This window comes from Equus quagga, chromosome 12, assembly GCF_021613505.1.
Source record: "Equus quagga isolate Etosha38 chromosome 12, UCLA_HA_Equagga_1.0, whole genome shotgun sequence".
In the NCBI taxonomy this organism is placed as follows: Eukaryota; Metazoa; Chordata; class Mammalia; order Perissodactyla; family Equidae; genus Equus; species Equus quagga.
The window spans coordinates 81508890-81526076 of record NC_060278.1 but is presented as its reverse complement, the minus strand read 5'-3'; the positions used below and the strand labels follow the sequence as shown (position 1 = coordinate 81526076).

The window sequence follows — 17187 nt, the reverse complement described above, 5'->3', positions numbered from 1 at the left end:
TTTATTGTATAGGTCTTTCATCTTGATGGTTAAATTTATTCCTAGATATCTATACCTATACCTATATCTATATATATATTGCAACTGTTAATGAGATTGTATTCTTGAGTTCTCTTTCTGTTAGTTCATTATTGGTGTATAGAAATACAACTGATTTTTGAAAGTTGACTTTGTAACTCTGCAACTTTGCTGGAGTTGTTGATTATTTCTAATAGTTTTCCAATGGATTCTTTAAAGTTTTCTATACATAGAATCATGTCGTCTGCACACAGCAAGAGTTTCACTTCTTCCTTTCCAATCTGGATTCCTTTTACTTCTTTTTCTTGCCTAATTTCTCTGGCCAAAGCCTCCAGTACTATGTTGAATAAGAATAGTGAGAGTCAGGGGCCGGCCCCGTGGCCGAGTGGTTAAGTTCGTGTGCTCTGGTCCAGTGGCCCAGGCTTTCACCAGTTCGTATCCTGGGCGCAGACACAGCACCGCTTGTCAAGCCATGCTGAGGTGGCATCCCACATGCCACAACTACAAGGACCCACAACTAAAAATACACAGTAAAAATACACAACTAAAAATACACTAGCGGGCTTAGGGAGAAAAAGGAAAAATAAAATCTTAAAAAAAAAAAAAAAGGAATAGTGAGAGTGGGCACCCTCGTCTTTTTCCTGGTCTCAGAGGGATGGCTTACAGCTTTTCCCCGTTGAGTATGATGTTGGCTGTGGGTTTGTCATATATGGTCTTTATTATGTGGAGGTACTTTCCCTCTATACCCATTTTACTGAGAGGTTTTTTTAATCATAAATGGATATTGGATCTTGTCAAATGCTTTCTCTGCATCTATTGAAATGATCATGTGCTTTTTATTCCTCATTTTGTTATGTAGTGTATCACACTGATTGATTTGCAGATGTTGAACCATCCCTATGTCCCTAGTATAAATCCCACTTGATCATGGTGTATGATCCTGTTAATGTATTGCTATAATCAGTTTGCTAATATATGTTTGAGGATTTGTGCATTGATGCTCATCAGTAATACTGCCTTGTGATTGTTCTTCTTTGTGTTGTCCTTGTCTGGCTTTGGGATCAGGGTGGTGTTGGCCTCATAGAATGAGTTAGGAAGTGTTCCATCTTCTTCATTTTTTTGGAATAGTTTGAGAAGGATGGGTATTAAAACTTCTTTGAGCAGGGCCGGTCTGGTGGCACAGTGGCTAAGTTCTCATGTTCTGGTTCTCAGCGGCTTGGGGTTCACTGGTTCGGATCCTGGGTGCAGACATGGCACCGCTTGGCACGCCATGCTGTGGTAGGCATCCACATATAAAGTAGAGGAAGATGGGCACAGATGTTAGCTCAGGGCCAGGCTTCCTCAGCAAAAAGAGGAGGACTGGCAGTAGTTAGCTCAGGGCTAATCTTCCTCAAAAAAAAAAAACAACAACTTCTTTGAGGGGCTGGCCCAGTGGTGCAGCGGTTAAGTGTGCAGGTTCCGCTTCGGCGGCCTGGGTTCGCTGGTCTGGATCCCAGGTGCGAACATGGCACCGCTTGGCACACCACACTGTGGTAGGCGTCCCATGTATAAAGTAGAGGAAGATGGGCATGGATGTTAGCTCAGGGCCAGTCTCCCTCAGCAAAAAGAAGAGGATTGGCAGCAGTTAGCTCAGGGCTAATCTTCCTCAAAAAATAAAAAAGTTCTTTGAATGTTTGGTAGAATTCTCCAGAGAAGCCATCTGCTCCTGGACTTTTATTTTTTGGGAGGTTACTGATTACTGTTTCAATCTCCTTAAGCATGATTTGTCTAGTCAGATTCTCTACTTCTTCTTCAGTTTTGGGAGGCTGTGTGAGTCTAAGAATTTATCCATTTCTTCTAGATTGTCCAATTTGTTGGCATATAGCTTTTCATAATACTCTCTTAATAATCCTTTGTACTTCTGTGCTGTCTCTTCTAATTTCTCCTCTTTCATTTCTAATTTTATGTATGAGACTTCTCACCTTTTTTCTTAGTGAGTCTGGCTAAGGGTTTGTCAATTTCGCTTATCCTCTCAAAGAACCAGCTCTTAGTTTCATTGATATTTCCTACTGTTTTTTTGGTTTCAATTTCAAGTATTTCTGCTCTAACTTATTATTTCCCTCCATCTGCTGACTCTGGGGTTTGTTTGTTCTTCTTTTTCTAGTTCTATGAGGTGTCATTTAAGATTACTTATTTGAGATTTTTCTTGTTTGTTAAGGTGGGCCTGTATTGCTATCAATTTCCCTCTTAGGACTGCTTTTGCTGCATTCCATGAGTTGATATGGGGTATTTTCATTTTCATTTGTCTCTAGATATTTTTTGATTTCTCCTTTTACTTTTTCATTGATCCATTGGTTGTTCAGTAGAATGTTGTTTAATCTCCACATATTTGTCACTTTCCCAGCTTTTTTCTCAGTTGATTTGTAGTTATATAGCATTATGGCTGGAAAAGATGCTTGGTATGATTTCAATCTTCATAAAATTTTTGAGGCTTGCCATGTTTCCCAACATACGGTCTATCTTTGAGAATGTCCCATGTGCACTTGAGAAGAACATGCAATCTGCTGACTCTGGATGTAGTCTTACATATGTATATTTATTATGTCCACCTGATCTAGTTGTTTTGTTTAATTCCACTCTTTCTTTCTTGATTTTCTGTCTGGATGATCTATCCATTGATGTAAGTGGGGTGCTGAGGTCCCCTACTATTATTGTGTTGCTGTTAATTTCTCCTTTTAGGTCTATTAACAGTTGCTTTATGTACTTCGGTGCTCCTGTATTAGGTGCACATATATTGATAAGTGTTAGGTCCTCTTGGTGGAGTGTCCCTTTGATCATTATACACTGCCCCTCTTTGTCTCTCATTGCCTTTTTTATCTTGAAGCCAACTTAGATACACATATGGCAACACCTGCTTTCTTTTTTTGCCATTAGCTTGGAGTAGCATCTTCCATCCCTTCACTCTGAGCATGCTTTTCTCTTTAGAGTTGAGATTTGTTTCCTGGAGGCAGCATATTGTTGGGTCTTGTTTTTTAAGCCATCCAGTAACTGTCTTTTTTTTTTTCCTGAGGAAGATCAGCCCTGAGTTAACATCAGCTGCCAATCCTCTTTTTGCTGAGGAAGATTCTCCCTGAGTTAACATCTGTGCCCATCTTCCTCTATTTTATATGTGGGACACCCGCCACAGCATGGCTTGATAAGCAGTGATAGGTCTGTGCCTGGGATTTGAACTGGTGAACCCTGGGCTACCAAAGCAGAGTGCATGAACTTAACTGATATGCCACCAGGCTAGCCCCACCCTGTGTCTTTTGATTGGAGAATTCAAGCCATTTACATTTAGAGTGACTACTGATAAACGAGGACTTAATACTGCCATTTTATCACTTGTTTTCTGGTTGTTCTGTATTTCCCTTGTTTCTCTTCTCATGTAATTCCAAATGGTCAGTTCAGTTTGATGATTTTCTATCACGGTTTTCTCAGTTTTCCCTTTATTTATCATTTGTCTCTGTTCTGACTTTTTGTTTAGTGGTTACTGTGAGGTTTGTATAAAAGATCTCATAGATGAGACAGTCCATTTTCTGATAGCCTCTTATCTCCTTAGTCTAAGAAGGTTCCATCCCTTTCCTCATCCCCAACTACATTATTGTTGTCACAACTTATTCCGTTTTGTGTTGTGAGTTTGGGATTAAAATGAACTGATTATAGTTATTTTTGATGCTTTCTTTCCCTTTATCTTTAATGTTATAATTAAGTGTTTGCTAATCTGTTCTGATAGAGAGCTGCAATTTTCTGATTTTGTCTATTTATCTCCTAGCTCAAGGCTTGGTAAACCTCCCCCCCGCCTTTTCTTTTTCAGGTATGAGGGCCTTTTTGTTCATTTCTTGGGGGTGGGGAGGTCTTGTGGTGATGAACTCCCTCAGCTTTTGTTTTTTTGGAAAGGCTTTATTTCTCCATCATATCTGAAGGATAGTTTCGCTGGACAGTGTATTCTCAACTGAAAGTTTCTGTCTTTCAGAATTTTCAATACATCATTCCAACTCTCTCCTAGCCTGTAAGGTTTCTGCAGAGAACTCTGCTGAAAGCCTGATAGGGGTTCCTTTGTAGGTTATTTTCTCTTGTCTTGCTGCCCTTAATATTTTTCCTTTGTTACTGACTTTTGCCAGTTTTACTAAGATATGCTTTGGAGGAGGTCTTTTTACATTGATGTAATTAGGAGTTGTATTAGCTTCATTTACATGTAATTCCAGCTCCTTCTTCAGGTTTGGGAAGTTCTCATCTATTATTTCTTTGAACAAGCTCTCTGCTCCTTTCTCCCTCCCTTCTCCCTCTGGAATATCTATAATCCTTATGTTACATTTCCTAATTGAGTCAGATATTTCTCGGAGAATTTCTTCATTTCTTTTTAGTCTTAGCTCTCTCTCCTCCTCCATCTGCAGCATTTTTATATTTCTGTCCTCTAAATTACTGATTATGTCCTCCTTAATATCAGCTCCATTATTTAAAGACTGCAAACTTTTATCTCATTGTGTTTTTCACCTCCAACATTTCTGATTTTTTTTTAATAGTTTCAATCTCTTTTGTGAAGAATTCCTTCTGTTCATTAATTTTATTCCTGAGATCATTAAACGGTCTGAGTTTTCTTGTTAATTCGTTGAGTTTCTTTATGATAGCTATTTTGAATTCTCTTTCATTAAGATTGTAAACTTCCGTGACTTTAGGATTGATCTCTGGATACTTCTCCTTTTCCTTTTGGTCTGGAGTATTAATATACTTTTTCGTGCTATCTGATGGGGTGGACTTTTGTTGTCGCATACTGGTCGTATCTGGTTGCAGATTCCACCTGCCACCACTGGGTGCAGGCAGGAGCTATGTTTTCTGAGTCTTCTACAACCTCTGGCAGATCTGCCTGTCTGTTGGAAGCTATGCTGAAACATCCTGTCGGCATTTGTGTGTTGGCTGCTGCTGCTTTACACATGTAAGCACAGGTGCTCTGGTGGGGATCTCCTGCTCTGGCTAACTCTCTGGGCTGGTGTGCCAGGTGGAGGGGGCAGACTTTCTTTCGTGTGCACAATCTGCACTCTGCACTCACTGTCTGCCCTTCTGGGCTGCTCAGCTTGGTGTAGACACCCGCATAACTGCTCAGCCACCTTGGTGTGGAGCATTCCCACAGGCTGGAAGGCAACGCCAAGAGTACAAGCATTCCTGCGAGGGCTGCCTTCTCCTCTTACTCCTCTCAGGGTCGCATGCTGGCCCTTGTGTGAGGTCCTGCACCCTAGATTGCTGCTGCTCGGGAGGGAGAGGAGATCCCTTTACCTCCTTCCACTGCCTCCTGAGGGGCATCCAGCATCCCCACCTTCAGGTGTACAGCTGTGTGGCTCTGTCAGATGTCTATTGTGTTGTGTGAATGTTCTCTGTTGGTTTATGAATGTCTTTTGTTCTATCTTAGCAGGGAGAGACTAAGCGAAGAGCTCACTCTGCCATGATGCTAATGTCACTCAATACTCATTTTTATACTGTTCTTTCTACTTGTAAAATTTAAATATAGTCAATTTATCAGAAGTTTATTTTGATTTTTGATATAAGTATTAATTTTCCCCAGAAATTAGCTAAGATCCTCACAGCACTTGAATGATTCATCTTTTTTCCCCTGACGTTGGAAGACTCTTCTACCTAATATCAAAGTTGTCACCTAATAGGGCCATCTCTTCTGTCTTGTTGCTTTGCCTGAATGTTTGGACAGCCTTTAAGGCAACAGGTTCTAGGTAGAAGAAAGAATTCTTTCTGAATTGCTTACAGAATTTGTTTTCTGAGCCATCTGACTAAAGCACCTCACACCTATTCTCTGTCCTGGCTACCAAACAGGCTGGTTTTGAGGCTGAGACTAGGCAGAGTAGAGGGCCTGCCCCCTGTTCTGGTATCACACTGAGAGACGAGCTGTGCCCTAGCCAGGAGGTACAGGCCACTGGAAATTCAGAGCTACCCTCTTCCTCCCAGGGAAGGGGAAGGGTTGACACAGACTGGTAAAGTTAAAGGTTCTGGCGGTGGAACTTTCACAGAGTTGGAGGTTAAGTCTGAGTGGGTAAGGCTAAACCCTCATGGGGAAAGTTAGCCATTTCTCTCCCTCTGTGGCTCACTTATAATTCTTTTCCATGCTAACAGGTAAATGGAACTCCATCAATGTCACAGGAAGCAGCTTCGTTCCAGTTCTTAAGTGGGTGAGCCTTTGCATCCTTGGGTGGGAGGTCACCTGTCAGTGGCCATTTGATGCCTTCTTCAGCCTACTTTCTGGTCCTCTTTGGGATGAGTTAATTGGGCATGGGTAGCTGCTGGCCCTCCTGATCCAGAAGCCCTTTTTAGTTAAGCCCTTTACAGAACAGTGAGGGTGATGAGGCTCACAAGAGTCCTGAGAGCGAACAGGCCTCTCCATGACCTCCCTGCCTTCCTGCCTCAAGGGCAGTGCTGGTTCCCCACATCCTGCCCAGTGGTGGTACAGCAAGTACAGGTAGTTATTTGATTTTCCCCTCAGAAGTGTGAGTATTTTTCTGAACACCAAAGCCATGGACTGGGTAAAACACCTACCCCATCATAGAATGAAATGGAATTGATGTGTTCCTTGGAAATGATGATACTTCCATGATGACGGTGAGAAAACAGAAGCCCACTAGAGAAGAAATGCAGTTTCCCTGGAAGGAAAAGACAGCTGGTCAGAGCTGGAAGGTTGGATTCTGGGGGCCAGATCCCAATGCCCTTCTTGCAGGTACCAGGGTATACCAGAATGGTAACCAGAGACCACTACCTGCAGTGGTTAAGTTATATGATTTTTATGCTGAGCGCTGTGCTCTGGGGAAGCCAAAGAACCCTCCTAGAGCCCAGAGAAAAATGATGCATTAGACACAAGCTTTGCATAAGAATTAGAAAAAACAAATGAATAAGTTATCAGCTATGGGGAGACGCAAAATTTACATTCACTCATGGATGTCTTCCAGGGAAACACACTAAAAAAGATTTTGGGTATGTCTGCTCCCTTACTGAGTTTACAGATGCTCCTTTCTCCTATTTTGGCAGAAGTTGGCCCAGCTCTAAAGAGACAACATCCCTCACTTAAGGTCCAAGGAGCAGCACTAGGGTCTCAGCTAAAGGACTGGTGAAGGGAGCCTAAGGGTTCCTGCACCAGCAAAAGAACATTTGTGTTAGGCAATAAGTGGGTTCTACAGACACTGGAGGCCTGATGCTCTGTGGTTCACAAGAGCAGAAGAGTGGGATGTAGACACTGAATGTGGTTTCCTCAGGATGAGGATTCAGGCCTAAGGAGAGCTGCTGTTTCCTGGGTGGCCACGGTCATACAGAATAGCTCAGTATGGGCCCTAGGGGGCAAACCACAGAAAAGATGACTAGGGTTAAGCCTGGGCCTGCGCTGACTTTGGAGACTCAAAGGACATACCCAGAGAACCCATAAGACCCCTGGGTGAAGTTGCCCTCTGGAGCTGGGCCAACCTGAATCCTTTCTGAATCCTTTCTGTAACAGCCTTTCTTTCCCTGTTTTCACATACAGAGAAGAGAGAAAGTACTTCCAGGAGCTCAAGGCACAGGCTTCAGAATACTGTCGTTAATATCTTACGGTTAAGGCAGAGGACAGAAGACAAAGAAGGAGGACTGAGTCCTTGAGCTGTAGCTCTAGAAAGGTCCCAAAGTTCTGAAGATTGTAACGACAAAGGTTAAGGTGAGGAATTTTTGAGACTTCAAGTTTTGAAGCTTCCTGAGGAGGTGGGGTTTTAGGAGACAGAGAAAGGCCTAGCGAGTGTGTGTGCTTGTGTGTGCATGTTAATGGGGGGTAGGGCAGGTGGAGGCAGTTTTTAGGTACAAGAGGAAGGTTTGGAGCCTGAATATCAATGGAAGAACTAGATGATCAGTCAGAAGGAACTAATGCCAACCTCACCATCTGGGGAAAGCAGCAGCCAGCGACCAGTCAGCTCAGATCAAGGCATCCAGGTTCAAGTCCTGTAAGCCTCCCAACCTCTAACAAGTGAAACCTGGCCTCCCTTGCACACAGCCTTTCCCTGTGGCCCTCCTGAGTAGTGGCTACTCATGCCCCAGCCTCATCCTGTACCAACGCCAAGGCTCCTCACTGCTGTTCCCACACCATTCTCTTCCATGGTCTGGAAGAGACCAATACTTTCATTCCCTTAGGGACATAAGCCCTTCCTTTTCTTCACTGCTCACATCTACTGCCCTCCTAATCATGTCACAACATTTCAAACAGCTTCTGAATGTGCTCACAGTCATCTCTTGCAAAGCCAATACTTTCATTCCTTCTGAGAGACCAGGCGGGTGGCCCATGCTACGTTTTGGCCTCACTGCTCCTCAATCCCAACTCCACAGAAGTAAAGCAGCACCCGGAACGTCTTAACCTCTGAAATCTTCAGCTCGAGAATCTACTCTCTGACTATAACATCCCATCGTCCTTTTAGTTATCTCACTCCCAAAACCTCATCTTCTGATGTCTCTGAACCTTCGAAGCCTTCAGTCCCCCCATTTTCCCCTACTCCTCAGAAATTTCTAACCTTCTCATCCACATCCAGGGCAGATCCCCTGGGACAGGACATACTTTTAATCTCTGTTTTGTCAGAGAAAGGCACAGGAATAGATTTTAGTCAGTATTTACTAAGCATCAAGCATGTCATATACATTACAGTTGTCTACCTTCACAACAATTATAAAAGGTAATATTACTCTTCTTATAGGACTGATGGGGAAACTCAAGTTTAGAGATTTCTCCAAAATTTCATAGAACCACTTGGCAGTGGAGCCAGGTATAGAACACAGGTTTGTCAGATGCCAAGGCACTGTACCACATGGTGCTCCTTTGGTTCTCTCACCCATTTTTCCTGCACTTTTGCTCTCTCCAAAGCCCACAAGCTGAAAATGTGCCTTCTCTGCTTCCTCAACGTCAACAAGCCCACAGTGTTTCCCAGCAGCCCTTCCACTGCTGTCTTCCAACTCCTTCCACCAACTCCCCCAGGGCCTAGCCAAGACCTTCAACATTCTCCTAATACTACAATCTCATTAATTCCAGCCAAAAGATGACTCTATCTACTGGTTACAGAGAAAAGAGGGGTCAACAGGTGTCAGGAGGTAGAAACTGCTCCATATCTGCACTCTTCTAGGTCCTGGACTCATCTTCCACCTGTGTACCTCTAACATGAAGCTTCTCAGAAGTAAGTCCAGTACCACTCAAAGGCCTCCTGGACAGACTTCAAAATCCTTTCAAAGCTTCCAGAAAAGAGCACAGATCTGAGAGTTGGTACATTCCAAGTACTCACTGGAAAGATGGGGAAAGAGATGGACTAGGGAGGTCATCTCCTCTACTTCCTCTCCCTCTAGACTCTGAAGCCTCAAAACAAAATGGAAAAGAAGACAGAAATTCATAAAGCAGTGCTGTAGAAGCACTCACCATGGGGCCTGGTGCAGGGCAGGGGCTCAGTAAACAAGAGCTGAGTAAACAAGTGCAGAGAGACTGTCTTGGATCACAGCTGTCCCTCAGCCTGGCTCTGGGAGCAGTAACTCTCATTATTTTCAGAGCACACAAGAGATAAGTGAAGTGACTCACTGGGTGGCCCAGTACCAGTGCCCTGGTCTCTTAGATCTTAACCCACTTGAAGTGATAACACTTCTGTTTTCTGCTCTGGACTCACGACTGTCAGACTATGGTCTGAAGGGATAAGTCTTTGCAGGGGTTTCTCACTCACAGGGGTTTCTCACAGGTAGCCAACTCCTGATGAGATCTCCCTTGCTCCTTGTCTCATCTCTGGTGCCCTTACTGGATGGGCTGTCATTCCTCCTACATTCTGTGAGTCTGAAAACCCAAGGTAAGAGGAAGCTCTCCCTCACTACCCAAGAAGCAGCAGTGGATTGCAGCATGGTTCTGTCTTTGATTGACCTCTGCATCCCCAGGTGGTCAACAGGAGAAAGACAAGCCCTCAGGGCAAAACAAGACATCAAATGTCAATGAAGAATGTGGTTCTTCAAAGTTGCAGGGTATAAGATCAATTTACATAAATCAGTAGCATTTCTATACTCTAATAACGAACTAACAGAAAAAGAACTCAAGAACACAATACCATTCACAATCGCAACAAAAAGAATAAAATACCTCGGGGTGAATTTAACTAAGGAAGTGGAAAACCTATATGACGAAAACTACAAGGCTTTTCTGAAAGAAATGGATGACGACATAAAGAGATGGAAAGACATTCCATGTACTTGGATTGGAAGAATAAACATAGTTAAAATGTCCATTCTGCCTAAAGCAATCTACACATTCAATGAAATCCCAATCAGAATCCCAATGACATTCTTTACAGAAATAGAACAAAGAATCCTAAAATTCATATGGGGCAACAAAAGACCCCGAATTGCTAAAGCAATCCTGAGAAAAAAGAACAAAGCTGGAGGCATCACAATCCCTGACTTCAAAACATACTACAAAGCTACAGTAATCAAAACAGCATGGTACCGGTACAAAAACAGGTGCACAGATCAATGGAACAGAATTGAAAGCCCAGAAATAAAACCACACATCTATGGACAGCTAATCTTTGACAAAGGAGCTGAGGGCCTGCAATGGAGAAAAGAAAGTCTTTTCAACAAATGGTGCTGGGAACACTGGAAAGCCTCATGTAAAAGAATGAAAATTGACCATTCTTTTTCACCATTCACCAAAATAAACTCAAAATGGATCAAAGACCTAAAGGTGAGACATGAAACCATAAGTCTTCTAGAAGAAAACGTAGGCAGTACACTCTTTGACATCAGTATTAAAAGGATCTTTTCGGACACCATGTCTTCTCAGACAAGGGAAACAATAAAAGGAATAAACAAATGGGACTTCATCAGACTAAAGAGCTTCTTCAAGGCAAAGGAAGACAGGATTGAAACAAAAAAACAATCCACTAGTTGGGAAAAAATATTTGCAAGTCATACATCTGACAAAGGCTTAATCTCCATAATATATAAAGAACTCATACAACTCAACAACAAAAAATCAAACAACCCGATCAAAAAATGGGCAGGAGACATGAACAGACATTTCTCCAAAGAAGATATACAGATGGCCAATAGGCACATGAAAAGATGTTCATCATTGCTGATCATCAGGGAAATACAAATCAAAACTAGACTAAGATACCACTTACACCCATTAGAATGACAAAAATAACCAAAACAAATAGTAACAAATGTTCGAGAGGTTGTGGAGAAAAAGGAACTCTCATACACTGTTGGTGGGAATGCAAACTGGTGCAGCCACTATGGAAAGCAGTATGAAGATTTCCCAAAAAATTAAAAATAGAAATACCATACGATCCAGCTATCCCACCACTGGGTATCTATCCAAAGGGATTGAAATCAGCAATTACAAACGTCCCATGCACCCCAATGTTCATTGCAGCATTATTTACAATAGCCAAGACGTGGAAGCAACCTAAGTGCCCATCAACTGATGATTGGATAAAGAAGATGTGGTATATATACACAATGGAAGACTACTCAGCTGTAAAAAGGAACAAAATAATCCCATTTGCAACTACATGGATGGACCTTAATGGAATCATGTTAAGTGAAATAAGCCAGATAGAGAAAGACAATCTCTGTATGACTCCACTCATATGTGGAAGTTAAACATGTAGACAAAGAGAACAGATTAGTGGCTACCGGGGAAAAGGTGGGGTGAGGGTGGGCACAAAGGGTGAAGGGGTGCACCTGCAACATGACTGACAAACAATAATGTACAACTGAAATTTCACAAGATTGTAACCTATCATTAACTCAATAAAAATTAAAAAAAAAAAAAAAAAAGAACGTGGGTCTTCCTCCTTCAGACACTGGCTGAAGCTTGTACATAAAAATCCTCCAATGGTCCAGCTTGTGTGAAGAGGGAACATTTATCACTTCTGGGGAAACATTATGATGCAATGGCAGGATAATTTTCATTCTGCCTGTGTGAGTGTGTGTAAAATACACACATACAGCTTAAAGAAAAAAACAAAATAACAACAAAACCCCGATGCCTGTACACTCACCACTCAGCCTAAGAAATCAAGCATTACTAGTAACTTTGAAGCCTCCCAAATGTCATTCCTCAATGGCCCTCTCTCTTCCACCTAGAGGGAAGCAACATCCTGAATTCTGTATAGGTTCCCCACACTTCAATGTTTAGCTAAGCTCCTCCACAGCACTGCTGCCTCAGCATGCTGAGAAGCCCAAAGTATTCCACCCACAAACTCTAATAAAGGTGTATGCCCTGGGTCCTGCCCTCTCTCTGCCTGCACCCTGCCCTGAGCTCCCTGTGTGGCCCCTTGAGCCATGCCATGTACTTCCTGGAGGACCTATGAGTAATCTTCTCTATTTCAATTTCTTTTGTGGTCCTTTGTTGAACTTGGCTCACCATCCAGCACCCTGTGCTCCACTTAACAAATGTTAATTTAACAAACTCATAACAACAATGCAGAAGAAAAGGTTAGTAAATCAGAATACATGGAAATAGAAACTATACAAAACAAAACACAAAGAGAAAACAGACTGCAAATAATTGTACAGAGCATCAGGGAGCTGTGGGACAACTTCAGGCAGCCAAACATATATAATTGGAGTCCCTAAAGGGGAGGAGAAAAACTAAAGAAATAACAACCAAAAAATTTCCAAACTTGAGGAAAACCATTACTCCATCAACCCAAGAAGCCAAATGAATCCCAAGCACAAGCAACATGAAGAAAACCACACCAAGTCACATAAAAATCAAATTTCTGGGCCAGCCTGGTGGTGTAGTGGTTAAGTTCACGCACTCTGCTTCAGCAGCCCAGGGTTCGTGGCTTTGGATCCTGAATGTGGACCTACACACCACTCATCAGGCCATGCTGTGGTGGTGTCCCACATACAAAATAGAAGGAGCTTGGCACAGATGTTAGCTCAGGGCCAGTCTTCCTCACACACACACACACAAACACACAAATCAGATTGCTTAAAATCTGTGATAAAAAGAAAGAAAATCCTTAAAGCAGTTGGAGTGAAAAAAACTTACATATAAAGGAACAAAGATAACGACAGCAGCAGATTTCTGCTCAGAAATATTACAAGTGAGAAGACAGTGGAGCAGAACAACATCTTTAACGTACAGAAAGAAAGAAACTACAACCTAGAATTCTTCACTAAGTGAAATGTCTTTCTAAAGTCCTGAGGCCTGGGACTTCTGAAAGGGCTCTCAGGGTTTTGGCAAATCCTCTCCCAAGAAAGCAGCAACAAAACTGGACTAATTGTCAAAGACAACTGTTTAAGGACTTTAGAAATGGACCAAAGTTGTACAACAAAACTGAAAAGCATTTATTCAAGAAATTCTACTGAAGCTTGGTAAGAACAGTGGAAATCTGGGGCTATTCACAAGATCTCCCCTCCAGCTCTGTAGTGCAGAAGTCTTATGAAGCAGAGGGGCAGGCCTGCAGGAGGGGCTGACTTAATTTGGGGCAAAGCACAGCAAATTCTATAGCTAGGGAAGTCAAAAACGATAGCAACCAAAATGGCAAACATTCAAGGAAGGCCAACATACCAACTAGCCAAAGATCTCAATGCTGGTTGGGATGTCTAGCCAGAAATGTAACAGGAAAATCAGGCGACTGAGACAACAGATGGCAATTATGTTTTTACATACAGCAAGAAAGATATGTTGTAAGGCATGTAAAAGAATGCTCAAAACAGTACTGTCTGCAATAGCAAAAAATTATAAACAACCCAAATGTCCATCAAGAGTCAAAAGGATAAATAGTACATTTTTATACAAAGGAATCCTATAGAGCCATGAAAGAGAATGAACTGTATGACTACACAAAACAATCTGGACAAATCTTAGGAACAGAATATTGAGTAAAAAAAGCCAATCCCAGAAGAACAGAGTGTGGTTCTATTTCTATTACATTCAAAAACAAGACATTGTTTAGGGATATAAGCATATGTGGTATAATTTTAAAGCAGGTTCCTGAAGATTAGGTACTGGGCAGCCTGCCTGACCAAAGTCAGCAGGGTGGGGAAGAGAAGGGCACATGAAGGACATAAATGAATAGGAAGCTGTATAACAAGAAGTCTCGTGATAGCAGAAGTCACTAACTGGGGAAGGGACAAAGTTCCAGAGCTGGAAAACAAAGTACTATTTTTATCCATATATAGTTCGCTGGGCCATCCCTGGACTGAAAATCAGAAGACATGGACTACCCTCCAGATGTTACCATTAACCTGCACTATAACCTCAGGCAAGTTTTCACCTTCTATGGGCCTCAGGATATGAAGATCAATCAAGATAATGTATGCTGAAGAGCTTCTTGGATGCCTTTAGGGGACGGGAACAGATAATTTCAAGCTCATCACAGTCTCAAGTAGAGGCAGTTTTACCAAGACACTAATGACACTTAAGCTTCAGGAACCCTCACCTGCTCAAGCCCTCTTCCAAGGCCTTGAGAAGATCCCTAACCATTTTGTGTTATTTTTCCTTAAGAGAGACCCCAAGTAGTCACTTCAAGCCCCACAAAACTGACCTGAGCCCCAGTGCTGAAATGCTTAACACAAAGCCAGAAGAGATTCCTACTTAAATTCTCTGCTCCTACTGAATTTTCCTGCCTCAGGAAACGATCCTCTGATTCAAACTACATTTCTCTCAGGAACTAAGAAAGTCTGGAATCTAAGCTCTCAAAAGAGTGTGACTAACAAGGCTCCAGGAATCCCTGGCTGTGCCCTTTATTCTTGTGTAGAGACCTCAGGATACACTGAATCTTGCTGGATTAACTCAATACAATATAAGATTATTTTTCCAACAAGGAGCTTCACTAAGAAGGTGCAAACTGATTTTGGGAAATATCCTTGCTAAATATTATAACTGGCTCACCTATGACAGAGGACAACCACCTACTTTTAAAATACTATGCATCTTGCCCCAAGGCTAGTAGCACTGTCATACACCCTCTGATTTCAACAAATGATCCTAACTCTCTGGTTTTCTGCACCAGGATATGGAGAGGCAGAAATGCAGCAGCCATAGCACAGGCATGATAACAAACGTTATGACTCACACTCCAGCATTTTGTGGAGTACCAGAACTCCTTGTGCTTTGTCTTCTATGTGAATGAAGTAGCAGAAGCTAAACCACTGATCGGAGAACACAGAGAGGAATTTGCCACTGGACAGAATATTTTCAAAAAGATAAAATTATCCAGAAAGGGGATTTGCTTAGTAGAAGTTGAGGAATTTGTGGAATAAGTCACAACTCTTCCTCCACAAAATGGCTATATCCAACAGGGAAAGAATAGGACTCGTGAGAAAATGTTATCTTGAGGAACCCAAAAAGGAGCATGGAATGAATCTCCATGAAATCCATGCAAGACTAGTAAAGTTCTTAAGAATTTTTTATCAGCAGAAACATTGGCAGCTTGGACTGAAAGGGACAGAGAGAGTATGAAATGAAAGGAGACTGTCAGACTCCCAAAATTCTACTAGCAAGAAGTAGGCTGATAAAACTCCTCAGCTACAAAGTGCCACCTTCATGAAAAAGGAAGGAAGACAGAGGTGTAGCCACAAGCCCAGAGGACAAAACAAAGAGTTCAGAGGGCAAACCAAGAGCCCAGGGGGCAGAGCTAAGGCCCATGGAGGACAATTCCCAGGTCCTGAAACATAATCTAGGAACTGGAGTTTGTCTAGCTCAATTTCAAAGCTGCCTTGGGCTGGTAACTCCTTTTTATCTTTCATTTTTCTTCCTTTTTGAACCTGAATGTCTGTAACTATTATCCTATGCCAGTCCCACCTTGTGTGTTGGGAGGGCTGAGGCAGATAACTTGTCTCTTTAGTTTCTCAGGTCCACAGATAGAGAGGAATTGCGTTCAGGAGCTGTACTTAATGGACTACCCCCCAGAGTCTCACCTACACCTGATTTAGATGATGGTGATGATGAGTTTTTGGATTTTTGAGCTGATGAGATTTAGGACTTTGAACTGTTACCTAATGGGATGAGGCCCTTAGGAGGGGGGGTGACTGCATTTTGTATGTGGGAGGGACATGAATTGTGGGGGCCAGAGAGTAGACTGTGGTAAGCAGAAATTTAAAATGGCCCCCATCACTTTCATCCTGATGTTACCCCTGTGCTTGTGTAACATCATACGGCAAAAGGAAGACTGACTGAGTAGCCCTCCTCTAATCACAGGTGCCCTTTTTAAGCAGAGTTTCTCTGGCTGGTAGCGGAAGAGGAATTCACAGAGATTGGAAGTACGAGAGATTCATCAACACAAGGGAGGTTCTCTATTACTGAGATGGAGGGGTCACAGGGCAAAGACCTCTGGGAGGAGAAGCTAAGAGTGGTCCTGGCTGACAGCCAGCAACAAATGGGGACCTCAAGGGCTGGCCCCACGGCCAAGTGGTTAAGTTCATGTGCTCAGCTTCAGCAGCCCAGGGTTTCACCAGTTTGGATCCTCAGTGAGGACCTAGCGCCACTCATCAAGCCATGCTGAGGCGGCGTCCCACATAGCAGAACTAGAAGGAGCTACAACTAGAATATACAGCTATGTACTGGAGGGCTTTGGGGAGAAGAAGCAAAAGAGAAGGAAAAAAAAATGGGGACCTGAGTCCTACAATCCAATGGAACTGGATTCTACCAGTAATTTGGGTGAGCTTGGGAGGAAGTTGTTCCCCAGAGCCTCCAATTAAGGGCTTAGTCTGGCTGAAGCCTTGACTTCGGCCTTATGAGACCCTAAACGTGAATCTAGCCAGGCTTGCCTGGACTTCTGACCTACAGAACTGTGAGATAATAAATGCGTGTTGTTTTAAGCTACTAAATTCATGGTAATTTGTTACACAGCAATAGAAAAAAAACTAATCCCTATTTTGTTTACATCCACAGATTCTATTTCTGGACATGTTGCTGCTCTGAGAGCGCATTCTGAGAGCAATCCTCAGGCAGCAACAAGAGGACCAGGTGCAACTCTGAGGCCAGCCCTTCCTAGCACAAGTTTCCTCAACTGCAAAATGAGTGGATCACAGCAGAAAAGCTATAAGAAAACACTTCTACACCAAAAAGTCTTTTCAAATATCAGATGTATTATTAATCACAAACCCCATGCTTATACCTGCAAATGAGGGACCCAGATACAGTCAAGAACAGAAAAG

The 17187-nt window shown here is 42.6% G+C and overlaps 1 protein-coding gene across 5 annotated transcripts in view; it reads right to left on the bottom strand.

Moving 5' to 3' along the window:
* DNAAF9 (dynein axonemal assembly factor 9) overlaps nt 1-17187 on the bottom strand; it is a 165756-nt gene that overhangs the window by 60145 nt on the left and 88424 nt on the right. For all 5 annotated transcript variants that reach the window (XR_006891119.1, XM_046679049.1, XM_046679051.1 and 2 more), the window contains exon 21: nt 6577-6680. Coding sequence is in view for 4 of the 5 variants with exons in the window: in XM_046679049.1 (XP_046535005.1) it covers nt 6577-6680 (104 nt within the window). In the remaining variant the exon portion in view is untranslated. The remainder of the gene's footprint in view (nt 1-6576; nt 6681-17187) is intronic.